Source organism: Danio rerio, chromosome 24, assembly GCF_049306965.1.
Source record: "Danio rerio strain Tuebingen ecotype United States chromosome 24, GRCz12tu, whole genome shotgun sequence".
In the NCBI taxonomy this organism is placed as follows: domain Eukaryota; kingdom Metazoa; phylum Chordata; class Actinopteri; order Cypriniformes; family Danionidae; genus Danio; species Danio rerio.
The window spans coordinates 7936871-7952673 of record NC_133199.1 but is presented as its reverse complement, the minus strand read 5'-3'; the positions used below and the strand labels follow the sequence as shown (position 1 = coordinate 7952673).

At 33.1% G+C, this 15803-nt stretch overlaps 1 protein-coding gene across 6 annotated transcripts in view; it reads left to right on the top strand.

Annotated features, from left to right (window-relative positions):
- Positions 1–15803, top strand: part of LOC569071 (receptor-type tyrosine-protein phosphatase H) — a 28201-nt gene that overhangs the window by 1284 nt on the left and 11114 nt on the right. For 2 of the 6 annotated variants that reach the window (XM_073941428.1, XM_073941427.1), the window contains 6 exons: positions 5509–5782; positions 8690–8941; positions 9432–9683; positions 11940–12191; positions 14568–14834; positions 14993–15259. Coding sequence is in view for 2 of the 6 variants with exons in the window: in XM_073941427.1 (XP_073797528.1) it covers positions 5509–5782; positions 8690–8941; positions 9432–9683; positions 11940–12191; positions 14568–14834; positions 14993–15259 (1564 nt within the window). In the remaining 4 variants the exon portion in view is untranslated. Of the gene's footprint in view, positions 1–1376; positions 1463–1735; positions 1881–5508; positions 5783–8239; positions 8315–8689; positions 8942–9431; positions 9684–11939; positions 12192–14567; positions 14835–14992; positions 15260–15803 lie in introns of those variants that run through there. The other 4 variants (XM_073941429.1, XM_009297279.4, XM_073941431.1 and 1 more) reach the window with 4 other exon arrangements.

Below are 15803 nucleotides of genomic sequence, written 5' to 3'. Positions count from 1 at the left end.
CAGTCCAGCCATTCTCCTCTGACCTCTGGCATCAACAAGGCTTTTGCACCCACAGAACTGCCGCTCACTGAATATTTGCTCTTTTTCTAACCATTCTCTGTAAACCCTAGAGATGGTTGTGCATGAAAATCTCAGTAGATCAGCAGTTTCTAAAATACTCAGACCAGCCCATCTGGCACCAACAACCATGCTACGTTCAAAGCTACTTAAATCACCTTTCTTCTCCATTCTGATGCTCGGTTTGAACTGCAGCAGATCATCTTGACCATGTCTACATGCCTAAATGCATTGAGTTGCTGCCATGTGATTGGCTGATAAGGCATTTTATGTTTACAAGCAGTTGGACAGGTGTTCCTACTAAAGTGGCTGTTGAGTGTAGATGTACTGCAAACTCCACATAATCTTCTGAATATAAAGATTTCAAGAGAATTAAGAATGCATAAAAACTTAACTCTTAATTTTTCAGATAAAAAATGTACAATGCCAATTACAAAATCAAAAAATAAAACCTAGTTCAGAAATAAATGTGCAACATCAATTACTCCAAGATAAGAGTATACATGAATATTCAAGTCTTAATTATACAGTATATACAGTTGACGTCAGAATTATTAGCCCCCCTTTGAATTATTTTTTTCTTTTGTAAATATTTCCCAAATGATGTTTAACAGAGCAAGGAAATTTTCACAGTATGTCTGATAATATTTTTTCTTCTGGAGAAAGTCGTATTTGTTTTATTTCAGCTTGAATAAAAGCAGGTTTTAATTTTTTAAACACCATTTTAAGGTAAAAATTGTTAGCACATTTAAGCTATATATTTTTTCGATAGTCTACAGAACAAACCATCATTATACAATAACTTGCCTAATTACCCTAACCTGCCTAGTTAACCTAATTACCCTAGTTAAGTCTTTAAATGTCACTTTAAGCTGTATAGAAGTGTCTTTAAAAAATATTTAGTCAAATATTTTTTACTGTCATTATGACAAAGATAAAAATAAATCAATTATTAGAGATGAGGTATTAAAACTATTATTTTTTTAAATGTGTCGAAATAATCTTCTCTCCGTTAAACAGAAATTGGGGGGAAAAATAAACAGTGGGACTGTAGTTGTTAAGCTCTTGATTTTTTCACATGTCCTCTTCTTCAGATTCCAGAGTTTTTATTGTTTTATTGCTGGGCATATTTAAAGCCTGAATAAAATCAATCCCTACACAGGTTTTAGAGATATCAAGACACTCCCAACTCCACCATTTATAAAATGTCTGAACTATTATCTGTTATTACCACAATAAAGAGAAGAGCGAAGCGGATGTTTGTCAGAGCTCAACTTTAATGTCAAGTTACTCTGATTAAAGACAGTTTTTGAATGCAGGTGTTAAATAGGACATTGCAGTGTGACGTGTGTTGATCATGGAACAGGTTTTGGCTTTTGCATTGCTGTGTGTGCTTTCTGCATCGGTAAGTTTTACTCTCTAACTGTAATTTTACAAAAGTGGGTTGCAGAAGCATCTTGATTGGGACGGGGAGAGTTTTTGTGATGGACAAATGTAATTTTATAGGCCATGGCATTTGTGAAAGCTTTTTACGTTTTTGTCAGACACAGTTCATTTAGGGACGTGTAATGTGTGCTGGTCATACCCTCGGTTTCTGTCTTATGTTTTTTTTTTTTTTTTAATGCTTTTGTTTTTTTTAAGTTGGGAAATTGACTTCATATTTCTTTTTCTTGTGGAGATCGTATGAATAACTGTAGGTTAAACTGAAACTGAAGGTCTCCTAAAGGTCTTTTCAGATGGTATGCAGCAGTTTGCAGGATTTGAGGGTCTAGTTACATTTGCAGGATTTGAGGATCTAGCTCATTTTCAATCAGAGAAATGCAGTAAGTAATAAAATAAGAATGTTTCACTGGTGGTGAGGACACGGTGGGAATACAGTGCTGTCATGCACATAAGTACTGCACCTTTCATGAATGTTTCACTTCTGGGCATACAAAAATCTGAGTCAGTGTTTTGTGTAAAACACAAATACATACTGGGTGTAAAATACAGGTTAACATGAAAGTTCTGCAATTTTTTTAAAGAAAAAAATAAAAGTAGATTAACACATTTGTATTATTTGCTACAAAAAAAATGTCACACCAGAAAAAAATACTTTTACAACACTTCACTGAAAAGATTTTTAAAAATGACCAGCAGGCAACTTATTTTTAAGCAATTGTGGTGGCTCAAATCATCACACTAAATTTATTGTATCAACAAAAGCTAGTTTGGGTCTGCTATTTAATGTTTAGTCATCAGTTTTAATGATATTCCTTCAATTTGTGTGCATGCCAAGTTAAGTGTTATGGATTGTAAATGAATTTTTAAACAGTTGACACTAAAAGTATTAGCCCTTTACAATATTTTCTAAGTGTTTTAAATCAACACATTTAAAAATGAAAGTTTTAAAATAGCACATTTTTATTAACTAATTATTTTGTGTTTGCATGATGACAGAACATATCATGTACTAATATTTTACTTGGTATTTAATTAATTAAAGTGTTTCCATATATTTGTTAAATCTGCAGTTTCTTACTGCTGTCACCTGATATTATTATCTAAAATATAAAACATTCATTCATTCATTTTCCTTTCAGCTTAGTCCCTTCATTAATCAGGGGTCACCACAGTGGAGTGAACCGCCAACACAATGTAATAATTAAATGAAAATAGCTGGCTAAACATTAGAGTAGTTTTGAACTTTGTGTGTTTACACAAGCTGTCAGATTTTGATCACGCTCTATTTCCTTGTTTGTTAGCTTTGAATAGCTTTCTTATCAATTCTGTACTGTTTTCAGAAATACTTACGGGAACCTGTTTAAGACAATCATTTACTAGACTAACAATCATAAATTATTTCAGTGGAAAATAGATGGATGATTGTTAATGCAGGACAAATTTCTTAAAAAAAATATTTATTCTAAAGTATATTTGACTATTTCACTGTTATGCCACTGTTTGAGTTTGTGCATCTTAAAGCTCACCACCATTTAGGTGGCTTTTCTATATAAGTTTACATGTCCTCACTATTTCAGATTGCATCTACTGCAATCAAAAATATATAAATAAAAACATCCAGCTGTATTATTGTTATTATTGTAGTTCTGTAAGTATTATTATGACACTTTCCAATGTCTCAATAGCTAACAATATGTTACATTAAGAAAAAAAAAAACATTTGAGCAATTCCAGCGTTGTGGATGCGACATTTGCAGTAAAATTTAAAAACAAAGGTTCACAGAGAAAGTATTTGTTACCATTATATTGAAACATTTGTTTATATTTTCTAAAACAACTAACCACAGAGTTATGCAGTCAGAAAAATATTAATGTGTAAACATGTTTTAGATTTTAAATGAGGAAAATAAACATGCGTTATGGATGTGACCAAAAACGTCTGCGTGTTTACAGTAAATAACATACTTTGTAGACATTCTGGAAATGAAATTGCACAGCCTGAAAGAAACAATGCGAATTAAAAGTGAGTTGGCTCACTATAGAACAAACATGATTCATTTTATTTTACTTAACATTTTTGCATTCATAAGGAAAAAGCTTTGTTATGTATGTGACATTTCACTGTTATGGGTGTGACAGATGGGAAATTACCACTTGTGTGACTTTGGTAAATCAAATAAAATAGCTTAAAAAGGTTGACAGAGACATTTTTGAGTATTTTTAGAGTACTATAAAATACAAGCCTACACAAAAAAACCTAGAAAAGGTTTCACTATTTTGGTGAAAACCTAATTTTTTTCATAGCAAGGTTGACTTTGCATGGAATTGCTGATTTATTTTTTTCAACATTTGCAAGTTAAGTTGTATTGTAGTTTGCTCCGTTCTTTTTTAATGGTAGAGGGAGAACGAAAAGGAAAACATTAAGCCAGTTGTAATTATTGTTGCCTTTTATAATATATGAGGAACAACAAGACACGAAAGTGCTATTTAAGTGAATTTGTAAATTTTAAACAAGCTGTGGATGTTTAAATGCTTAGAAAAATAAAGTTTCACACAAAAGTAGTAATAGGAAATAAGACAACGAATTCACCAAAGTAAAATCAACCAAATTTAACAGACAAAAGGAGGACAAAGGTGCCAAACAAAAGAAAAGAATAAAGCAAAAGTAAACTAATTTAAATATTCCCCTATAACTACAAAATAAAACAAAACCTTCGTATACCCACTCTCTTCTTCCAAAGCAAAACTCACCAATAGTATCTGGATGCAGCCTTTATGGTACAAGCTGAGACTGCATCTCTCAGTGATGCAATGTTAGACACAATGCACTCAAAGGAGCTGTGATGTCACTGTGAGTGGTAGGGTTAGGTGAGCCCTTTAAAAAGCATTGGATGCAGCTCAGATTGCACTGCGTCAGGTCTGCATCTATCCCACTCTCAAACTTACAGGTGTGGCCAAATCCATAACTTAGTAAGTGTTTAACTAAAAGAATGCTGCTTAAAATAAAAAGCTTACCTAATCCCTCTCATTCATTCAGAATAATACATATATACAATTTTCACACTCCAGTTCTCAAAGGAGTTGAAACAAAAAACCATTTCAATATTTAATGGCAAACAAACCACACAAAAGTTAAGGAAACAATGGTAGATCAAGGCAAAAAAATAAGAAGCACACACATAAAGCAAATTTCAAACACAGCTCAGGTTCACACAAAATGTTGATGTGCGGCTATCCCAAAGTGATGTGGCGTTACACTTATATAGTATCCCACCGTCCTGCAGCGCATAAACGCAAAACAAAATAGCAAAACCAAAACAACAGTGCCCCAACTGTATAACGTCATGTCGACATAACATAGTTCTATGTAAGTGTTAATTACTTTTACTTCGATACTTTTGATTAGTTATGATGACATATTTTCATCATGTAAAAAGAGTATTATCACATGATAGCCAAGTGCTTATAATATTCAAAATATGTATTGTTTATTATGCATTATTAAGCAAATAGGACATCATGCTATTTTCTTTACTTGAGAATTTTTAAATAAAAATTAATGGTATTAAATTCATTACTGAATATAAAATTCAATATTTAATTGTTCTCTTTATAACTGAGTTATGATTTTCTAAGAACTGTACCTTAAAGGATGTTATAATGAATTGTGTTTATTTTTATTTTACACATACTTTTGAGTGTGGTGTATTTCTTATTTTGAAATTTATTTATTTACTTATTAATTATTAGTATTTTGTCTTAATATATAGGCTATGTTTTTATGCATGTTATCTGCTGTATAAGATAAAACAATGATAATAATATTCATACTACTACTACTACTACTACTACTACTAATAATAATAATAATAATAATAATAATAATAATAATAATAATAATAATAATAATAATAATAATAATAATTAATGTGTGAATAAATAAATTCATTGTTTTGGAGTTAATCATACAATATTTCATTATTTAATGATTGCTATTTCTTTCCTCAGGGACAAACAATTCCCCCTAATGTTAACGATGTTAGGATAACTCATCAAACAGAGTCTGAATTAACATTTCAGTGGGATATAGCTGGCAGCAATAGCGGTTACAATTATATACTGCAGAGAGATGGGATTGACAGTGAAGTAATCACTGCTGGCATTGGCAATCAAGTAACTTATACAGTCTCAGTTCTGTCTTCTGGGACTAAATACAACTTCATACTCTTCACTGTGTTTGAGGGGCTAAGGAGCTCAGGATTTCCATTCTATTCGGCAACTGGTAAGTCATTCAAGTTACAATCATTACATTACAGTCCAAAAAAAAAAAAAAAAATATATATATATATATATATATATATATATATATATATATATATATATATATATGTGTGTGTGTGTGTGTGTGTGTGTCTGTGTGTGTAGTCAAAATTATAAGCCCTTCTGTGAAATGTAAATTCTTTTTAGGAGTTATCTTTGATTCAGAGCTTTGTCTAGAAAAACAAATTAGCTCAGTCGTTAATAATAGTTATTATCAGCTGAGGATCATCTCCAGACTCAAATCCATTCTTTTCTTTCAAGATCTGGAAAAAGTCATACATGCTTTTATCATGTTCCGCCTAGACTATTGCAATTCCTTGCATATATATGTTGGTCTCCCTGAATCCTCATTGACACTGTTGCAGTTGGTTCAAAATGCAGCAGCTAGACTTTTAACAGGCACCAAAAACCATGCTCATATCTCAACATTCTTAGCATCCCTTCATTGGCTTCCTGTTAATTTTAGAATTCTGTTCAAGATTTTAATTATTGTTTTTGAAGCACTGAATGGGCAAGCACCTTCTTATATATCAGAACTTATTAACTTACAGTCAACTCCTCGGTCTCTTAGGTCGTCATGTAAAATTTTACTGCAAATTCCTCTGTCGTGACTTAAACTGAAAGGAGATAGAGCCTTTGCAGTCGCTGCTCCACGTTTGTGGAACTAGCTGCCACCGGACATTACGAATGCTTTTTCTCTCTCTATTTTTAAGTCTAGACTTAAGACACATTTTTTTTTCTATTGCCTTTCCAGGCTTTTAATCTTTATTGTGGTTTGTTGCTGTAATACTATTATTCTTAGTATTACATTTATTGTTATTTTACTGTTTTAGAGTGTGTGCTATGGTTTCGTTTAGCACTTTGGTCAGTGGCAAACTGAAGTTAAATGTGCTTTATAAATAAACTTTACTTACTTACTTACTTTTTGTCAAATATGTCCTAAGTTGTGTTTTAAAAGTTGTAAAAGCACCTCCATATTGATTCAGGATTTAGACAAGTTTTGATTCAGCATTTTTAGCAGAAGCCCTTTCAAAAACAATCTTTCTTTTTTGTGGAGACAAGGCCACGTTGGTCTTTTAGAAGGAAGGGCAGATTGATGCTAAGTTTGCCTCTTGTCACTCTTTCTGTCAGCTGTAGGCCGACATTCTGCACATGAACACGCAAATGACATATCTATCTGCGTGAAGAGGGTGCACAGATAGATAAATCTACATTTGTTAACAGACAGTTTGGACTACCTATCATAATTTTGACCCAAAATTTTTAATTGGATGAACATTTTAGTCTTATCCCTGACACAGAATATAAAAATACCGATAAATACATTTAGATTATTTACTTTAGTCATTACTAGTATCAAGATATGAAGAGACTTTCAGCACAACAAAAACATGTTTTTGAGGACAATCACCTACTGCACCTTAAAAAGAGACTTTTAATAGTTTGTGTTTTTATAATTTGATTGGATTCTTTGGATGTCTCTGTAGCTTCAGGACCATTTGAATCAGGGGCCGTTTTATGCTGGAGTCATGTACTGTATTGTGAGACCAGGTGTTTCTGCTTGTTTTAGGAGTTTTTCCAATTCATTAATGTAAATATCGAAAAGTGACAGTGGACAGCATAGTCTTACACTATGCCCTTGAGTGAAGAGTACTGTTTGTTTATTTCCAATTATAATTAATTGTTTGAATACATTGTTTTAATAATGTTGTATATTTTACCACCATTACCTGATTCTAGAAGCATACCTTCATGCCAAATTGATTTGAATGCTTTTGAAAATCTACAAAGCCAGAAAATATTTTGTTTTGGTTGATGTATTTGTCAATCAGAGCCTGAAGGGGGAACGTATGGTCAGCTGTTCTGTAATTTGGCGGAAAGCCAATTTGACTATTGTGGAGGACATAGTTCATTGTAGAGGACATAGTCCATTGTCAGGAAACCCATGAGTCTGTTGTTGATGATGTTCCAGAACAGCTTCCCCAGATTACCGCTCACACAGAATTATTAGAGTGTATTGTTTAGACTTTTTTTATATATGAGCTTTATTAGTCTTTTATTTCATATGTTTGGTGTTACGACTGTGCTGTTAAATTTCTAGGAGTTTGAGCAACAGTGAAAAGTTTTAATGTTGGTTGGGGTGAGTGTAGATCAGTCCCCTGCCTTCATGACAACACACCAAATTTAAGAATTTATTAACAGAAATGTACAATGATAACAAAACTGGGCACCAAAAATGGACTTCAGGAGGGGGAAAGGCTAAAACAAAAAAACAAAAGTACAGCGAGTAAAACTGTCTAAACTGACAAAGTAAAATAAAATTAACATCAACTAAAAAGTACACTAACTCCCTAACTAAACATAAACAAGAGTAAAAGGGTTTTAGAAATAAAATGGCACCCACCTCGCTACAGCTTCCAAACACAAAGTTAGTTTCAATAGCAGAGTTTAAACAAATTCAAAAGCTTTTACAACAGATTTTAACTTTAACAAGGTAAGCATAACAGTGAAAATTATCTTTCAACAAAACAACCATGCAGGAATGAAACCACACTCTGGAAGCAAGCTTCAATATAGTTTACAACTGGCAGACAATTAATCAACTTCCTGTCCTCTACTCCTAGTTGAGAAACAGGTAACAGAAAGAAAACAGAAGAAAGGGGGAAAAGAAACCAAACACAACAATACATTCAAAACACCATGGAATGTAACATCGGGAAATGAGTTTCATTATAGCCAGTTGGAATTTGTGATTTATGCTTTTAATCTTTTAATTAAGGATATCTGGTCCACTTGTCTCTCCCCCCCCCCTCTCTCTCTGAGTATAAAACAGAAACTGAATGTCTCTTTCTGTGTTTTTGCTCTTCAGTTCCACCAAATGTTGAAAGTGTTTCAGTCATTGATCAGAGTGAGAATACGATAACATTACAGTGGAAAAAAGACAAAGCTGAATATTCTTATGAGCTGAAATATGAGGATAAAGTGGAAACTCCTCCATCTCCTCAATCCACAGTGGAACATACTGTCAAATCTCTGTCTCCTGGGACTAAATATACATTTACACTCTACACTGTGTTTGAAGGTCTGAAGAGCAGTGGATTCAGCTTCTCCAATGTTACTGGTGAGTAAATTGTTGTAAAATGTTATGGGATATATCTTTGGTATATGTTAAAATGTTCTTCAGGTAGTGCTTTTGTTAATTTAATGGTACATTTATACTAGGTAACTATGTACAGTGCATCCTGAAAGTATTCAAAGCGCTAGACTTTTTTTCCCATTTTTTATATTACAGCCTCATTCCAAAATGGATTAAATTAATTTATTTTTCTCAAAATTCTACACACAATACGCCGTAATGACAATGTAAAAAAATATTTTTGGAAATTGTTGCAAATTTATTAAAATAAAAAACCTGAAAAGTCACATGTACATAAGAATTTACAGCGTTGGCCGTGAAGCTCAAAATTAAGCACAGGTACATTCTGCTTACACTTATTCTTGAGATCTCTCTCTCAATCTCTCTCTCTCCCTCTCTTTTCTCTCTCTCTCTCTCTCTCTCTGAGTTTATAAAACAGAAACTGAATGTCTCTTTCTGTGTTTTTGCTCTTCAGTTCCACCCAATGTTGAAAGTGTTTCAGTCATTGCTCAGAGTGAGAATGAGATAACATTACAGTGGAAAAAAGACAAAGCTGAATATTTTTATGAGCTGAGATATGAGGATAAAGTGGAAACTCCTCCATCTACTCAATCTACAGTGGAATATCTTGTCAAATCTCTGTCTCCTGGGACTAAATATGCATTTACACTCTACACTGTGTTTGAAGGTCTGAAGAGCAGTGGATTCAGCTTCTCTGCTGTTACTGGTGAGTTTCAATAAATCAATGCTCTTCTTTTTTCTTCATCTCAACCCCATTTTCAGAAACGAAATGTAAACAAATGCAGATTGATCATTTTTAGTTATGATTTCATTACATGTAAATTGTTTTGGGATATATCTTTGGTATATGTTAAAGTGTTCCTCAGGTAGTGCTTTAGTTAAATTAATGCTACATCAATTATAGGTAAATATGTACAGTGCATCCGGAAAGTATTCATAGCACTCCACTTTTTCCACATTTTTTAATGTTACAGCGTTTTTCCAAAATGGATTAAATTTATTTATTTCCTCAAAATTCTACACACAATACCCCATAATGACAATGTGAAAAAATATTTCACATTTCATTCAGACCGAAGCCACACCTTAGTAATAGGCACATAGCAGCCTGCCTGGAATTTGCCAAAAGGCATCTGAAGGACTCTCAGACCATAAGAAACAAAATTCTCTGGTCTGATGAGACTAAAATTGAACTCTTTGGAGTGAATGCCAGGCGTTATATTTGGAGAAAACCAGGCACCGCTCATCACCAGGCTAATACCATCCCTACAGTGAAGCATGGTGGTGGCAGCATCATGCTGTGGGGATGTTTTTCAGCAGCAGGAACTGGAGGACTGGTCAGGATAGAGGGAAAGATGAATGCAGCAATGTACAGAGACATCCTGAATGAAAACCTGCTTTAGAGTGCTCTTGACCTCAGACTGGGGCGATGGTTCATCTTCCAGCAGGACAATGACCCAAATCACACCGCCAAAATATCAATGGAGTGGCTTCACAACAACTCAGTAAATATCATTGATTGGCCCAGCCAGAGCCCAAACCTAAATCCTATTCAACATCCCTGGAGAGATCTGAAAATAGCTGTACAGCGTCGCTTCCCATCCAACCTGATAGAGCTTGAGATGTACTGCAAAGAGGAATGGGCAAATATTCCCAAAGACGGGTATGCCAGCTTGTGGCATCATATTCAAAAAGACTCAAGGCTGTAATTGCTGCCAAAGGTGCATCAACAAAGTATTGAGCAAAGGCTGTGAATACTTCTGCACATGTGATTTTTCAGCTTTTTTATTTTTAATAAAATTGCAACAATTAAAAAAACAAATTCACATTGTCATTATGAGGCATTGTGAGTAGAATTTTGAGGAAATACATTTATTTAATCCAGTGTGGAAAAAAGCTGTAACATAAATAAAAAATGTGGAAAAAGTGAAGCGCTATGAATACTTCCCGGATGCACTGTATGTGAGAATTAATGCAGGATTGAGCAGCGTGATGTATAAACAGCAGTAACACTTCAGCTATTAACTAATAAAGAAACATGAACTAGTCAGAATGTTATATCAAATTTTGGTTGAGTTTCTTATTACATAGGTAATGACAATTAATGAATGAGCTTAACCATTAAGAACTACAGTATTTATTATGTCCAATGTAAAAGTCAAACCACGATAAATAAATGTACTAGATAAATAGCCTTTACTGTATGTTTCAGACCGAAATATGAAACATAAAATAATAACAATAAAAACTAAATAATTATTTGTTAAAACTTACTGTTACCTAAATGCTCTTCAGTGATTTTCAGTGTTAGACTATTATTTTTGTGTATACTTTATAGTATAGCTATACTATAGCTGTATATATATATATATATATATATATATATATATATATATATATATATATATATATATATATATATATATATATATATATATATATAAATATATATATGTGTGTGTGTGTGTATTTTTTCTTACTATAGTACTAATAGATATAGCATTACTGTTATACTATTCACTAATCATGCATTACTTTTTGCATAGTTACTTTTTAACGGACAGTTATTGTAAAGTGTTGCTATATTCATTGTAGCACAAAGACTTCTGTTCCTATTTTAAAATTTAGTTTTTCTAAGCCACATGGGGGTTTTGGATTTTGTTCAAAAGTCAGAGTACAGAATACAAACAAATATGTTATTAAAACATACAGCCAAATAAGGTATTTGTCTATCTGGTTTGTAAATCTGCTGTTCTATTCTGCAAATAAGCATGAACATGATCTCAAATATACATGCATGTCATATTTTCTCCTTTACATAGATTTAAAAATATTATAGACTTCTGATGCTAATACAAATGTTTTAATATTTTGTTAATAAAGCTGAATGGCTGAATTTATAGGCTTGTGAATGGTAAAATAAATTTGGGAAATGTAACATTTCTGTCTCTTTCTTTTTCAGTTCCTCTTGATATTATAGGATTTTCGGTCATTGGTCGAAATGAGACTGCTCTAACATTACAATGGACAAAAGAAAAAGACGAATACACTTATGAGCTGGAAAAAAGTGATGTTGAAACTCATATATCATTTACTGATACTACAGTGGTGTGTGTCATCACATCTTTGTCTCCTGGGACTGAATACTCATATACACTCTATACTGTGTTTGAAGGAGTTAAAAGCCATGGACACAGATTCGCTGATGTAACTGGTGAGTCAGTACATAAGTAATGTCAGGCTAATGTGATTATTTGTGTTTAGGAAATTAGATCTGGCATTTCTGTGTGGAGTTTGTACATTCTCTCTGTGTTTGCAAGGGTTTTTTTTTTCCCGGTGGTTCGGTTTTCCCCATATTCCAAAGACATACGCTATAAGTGAATTGGATGAACTAAATTGGCCGTAGTGTATGGGTGTGTGTGTGTGTGTGAATATGAGAGTGTAAGGGTGTTTTCCAGTAGTGGGTTGTGTTGGTTGGCGGTTCATTCCGCTGTGGCAACCCCTGATTACAGTAATAAAGGGACTAGGGCTAAACGAAAATGAATGAATGAATATGTTTACAATATTCCAGCCTGATCTCACGAGGAAACGTGAATATATTAGTTCAGTCAAGTAAGAGTTCAGTCGTACGAAAGAGTACGATTTTAAAAAGGAGGCGTGGTACCCAACCCCACCCCTAAACCCAACCATCATTGGGTGATGAGCAAATCATACTAAATTGTACGAATTAGATTGTACGAATTCATACGAATTAGCCACTAAATCAAAAAGTGATGAATTGCTGTATTTTATTTAAAATTACAATTCTAACATAAGAAAAGTACCAAAGTGACTGAGAAAAAACTGTAATATCATGTATGTTTTAATAAACATAATACAATATTACAACATTCATTACACTGTTACAAAAACAGATTTGGCCATGCTTACAGTTTTTCTCAGTCGCTTCGGTGCGTTTCTCACAACACCAGTGCATTTTTGCACAACAGTTAATGCATTTCTCATAACAATTAGTACAAACAGCAAAACCTAGCTGATAACCTGCAAAAGCGTGTCACATGCTCAAAATGGATAGTTCATTCCTCAAAAGCAAGTATTGATGTCAATCAAAGTGTCAGTATCATCAAGATGAAAAGTCCTGACACCATTGTTTATGAACAATATAGTCAAATGGCTTAGTCGTGTTTTCATTATGAGTTTACTCTGGACATTTTTTTCAATCCAAAACAGTCAGATTTTGGTGACACTTCCTGAAAATGCCCAAGACAGCACTGTATACTATTTGCACAGCCATTTGAAAACTGCAGTAAAGTTAGACATCACTGCATTTAGTGAGGAATCTGAGTACAAGACTCTGAATATGTATGTTTCACATTTTTACTCTGCATTTGCTCTTTACAATCCTAATTTATTCACAGCATTGTGCAAAAGAATAAATACACCCTTATTTACAACAAACATAAACTCCCTTTGGGTAGAGCTGTGCACAACTGTAAACAATATTGCAGAATATATTGCAACTGAACCTACAAACAGGTCTGTAAATCATTCATCAAATTGTTCAATTTTTAAGACATTTTCAGGCAAATAAAGATACAATTTTGATTTTATAAAATTTGCTCGACAGATTTTGACAACTAGTTCAACATTTTTGTATGTAATGACTCAAGTAATGAAATGAGGACTATTAGTTTTATATGGAATGACTATTCAGCATTTACAAGTTTAGTTCATTTTGACTGACATGACAAAAGCAAAAGATAATGTTATAAATAGCAGAGAGTTGAATGAAAGCAACTGATGCATGTCTAAAAGCATCTGCAATATGTTGTAAGGAATGAGAAACTGCTACTAGGATGTGCACAAATGACTAATTGTTTTGAGAAATTCATTAACTGTTGTGCAAATGTAAAACGTGTCCTGAGAAATGCACTTTAAGCCCACCGAAGTTCATAGTTGCCATTTTCCTTTCATAAGTAATTTTCTACATGTTATCCATGTTTAGTTTATCAATGACATACAAGCGAACAACCAAATAAAAGATTTCAAGAGATAAATAAGAAATTGATTTACTTCCTCTCACATCAGGCTTTCAACTTCCTTGCATCCCAAAATGGATGCAAACCCTCCCAAATAAAGGCAATTTTCATGATAATAAAAATGATTTTTTTGTACACAAATGTATATCAACATAATCATGAAGGTTTCTAGATTCATCCAAATGAAACAAATCTTTTTTTAAAAAAACAAATCAATTTTACTAAAACTTCTAAATTACTCATCTACTTCACAAGAAGTAGTTATAATTTCCTTTATAAATAAATTAATAATTAGAGTTTGCACAGACGAGCGGGTGAAGTCATTGTTATATTTATTTTGTTAAATTAACTTAAGTTAATTCTGAATAGTCATAATTAATAATAATGTATTATTGATCATTAATATTCATAAACTGAGCTAATTTTGCAACAGAGCATTACCCCTTTTATGCCTCTCAATGCCCTAATTATTTGTAAGTCCCACAAAAGCATTTCCTTACTGTAAATATAAATGTAGATGACAGGCTCTGTGTTTTGCGTGTCTGTTTCAGTGCCATCTAATGTTGAAAGTGTGTCTGTGGTGGAGGCCATTGGCACTGACGTAATCTTACAGTGGAATGCTGTGCCTAATGAACAAAACAACAAATACCACTATATTCTTAAATACAGTGATGTTGAGGAAACTGTTGATCCTACAGATGAGAATGTGATAACGCATCATGTATCAGGCTTGAATCCTGCAACAAATTACAGCTTCACTTTGCACACAGAGTTTTATTCTCAGAGAAGCACTGGATACAACTTCTATCTTTCCACATGTGAGTGGTTCTAAATTGTCCTATTCTCTTCTTTCTCTTTTTTGCAATATAAAAATAATTGGCCATATGGCAGGGTTGAGCAAAACACAGAGAGTTGAATGTATTCTGCAGTATTTACAATTTTAAATGACTAATTCTTGTTGAATCTTTCTTAACAGCTTCATCAAGCATAACTGAAGTCAGAGTCACTCGATCACTCACAGAGTTGACTGTCGAATGGAATAAATTCAACAAAAGCAACGTCTACAACTACACTTTGCTCAGAAGTGATGGGGCAGAGATAGACTTCACTGGATCTGCTGTTGTGGGGGATGTGATTACACATAAATACTCATCACTCAAACCAGGCACTGTATACAGTTTTACTCTCTTTACTGTGGTGGATAATGTCAGAGATCCTGGATTCAGATTCAAGAGCATCACAAGTAAGTTTTATGACACTACACTGATTTGAAAAGCTAAATAGTTGAAATTAAGTTTTGACAGCATGCTACAGTATGTCTGCTGTTATTAAAGATGTTTTTCTTTTCTTTACAAGCAAATGGCACTAATCTACCTCCCCAAAGTGAATATGAATGAGTATTCCAACTAGAATGATGATGGATGGATGGATAGATGGATGGATGGATGGATGGATGGATGGATGGATGGATGGATGGATGGATGGATAGATAGATAGATAGATAGATAGATAGATAGATAGATAGATAGATAGATAGATAGATAGATAGATAGATAGATAGATAGATAGATAGATAGATAGATAGATAGATAGATAGATAGATAGATAGATAGATAGATAGATAGATAGATTGATTGATTGATTGATTGATTGATTGATTGATTGATTGATTGATTGATTGATTGATTGATTGATTGATTGATTGATTGATTGATTGATTGATTGATTGATTGATTTTTTGGAAAAAAAATAATGATATAGGTCTTCTATAACTTTTGACCGGGAAG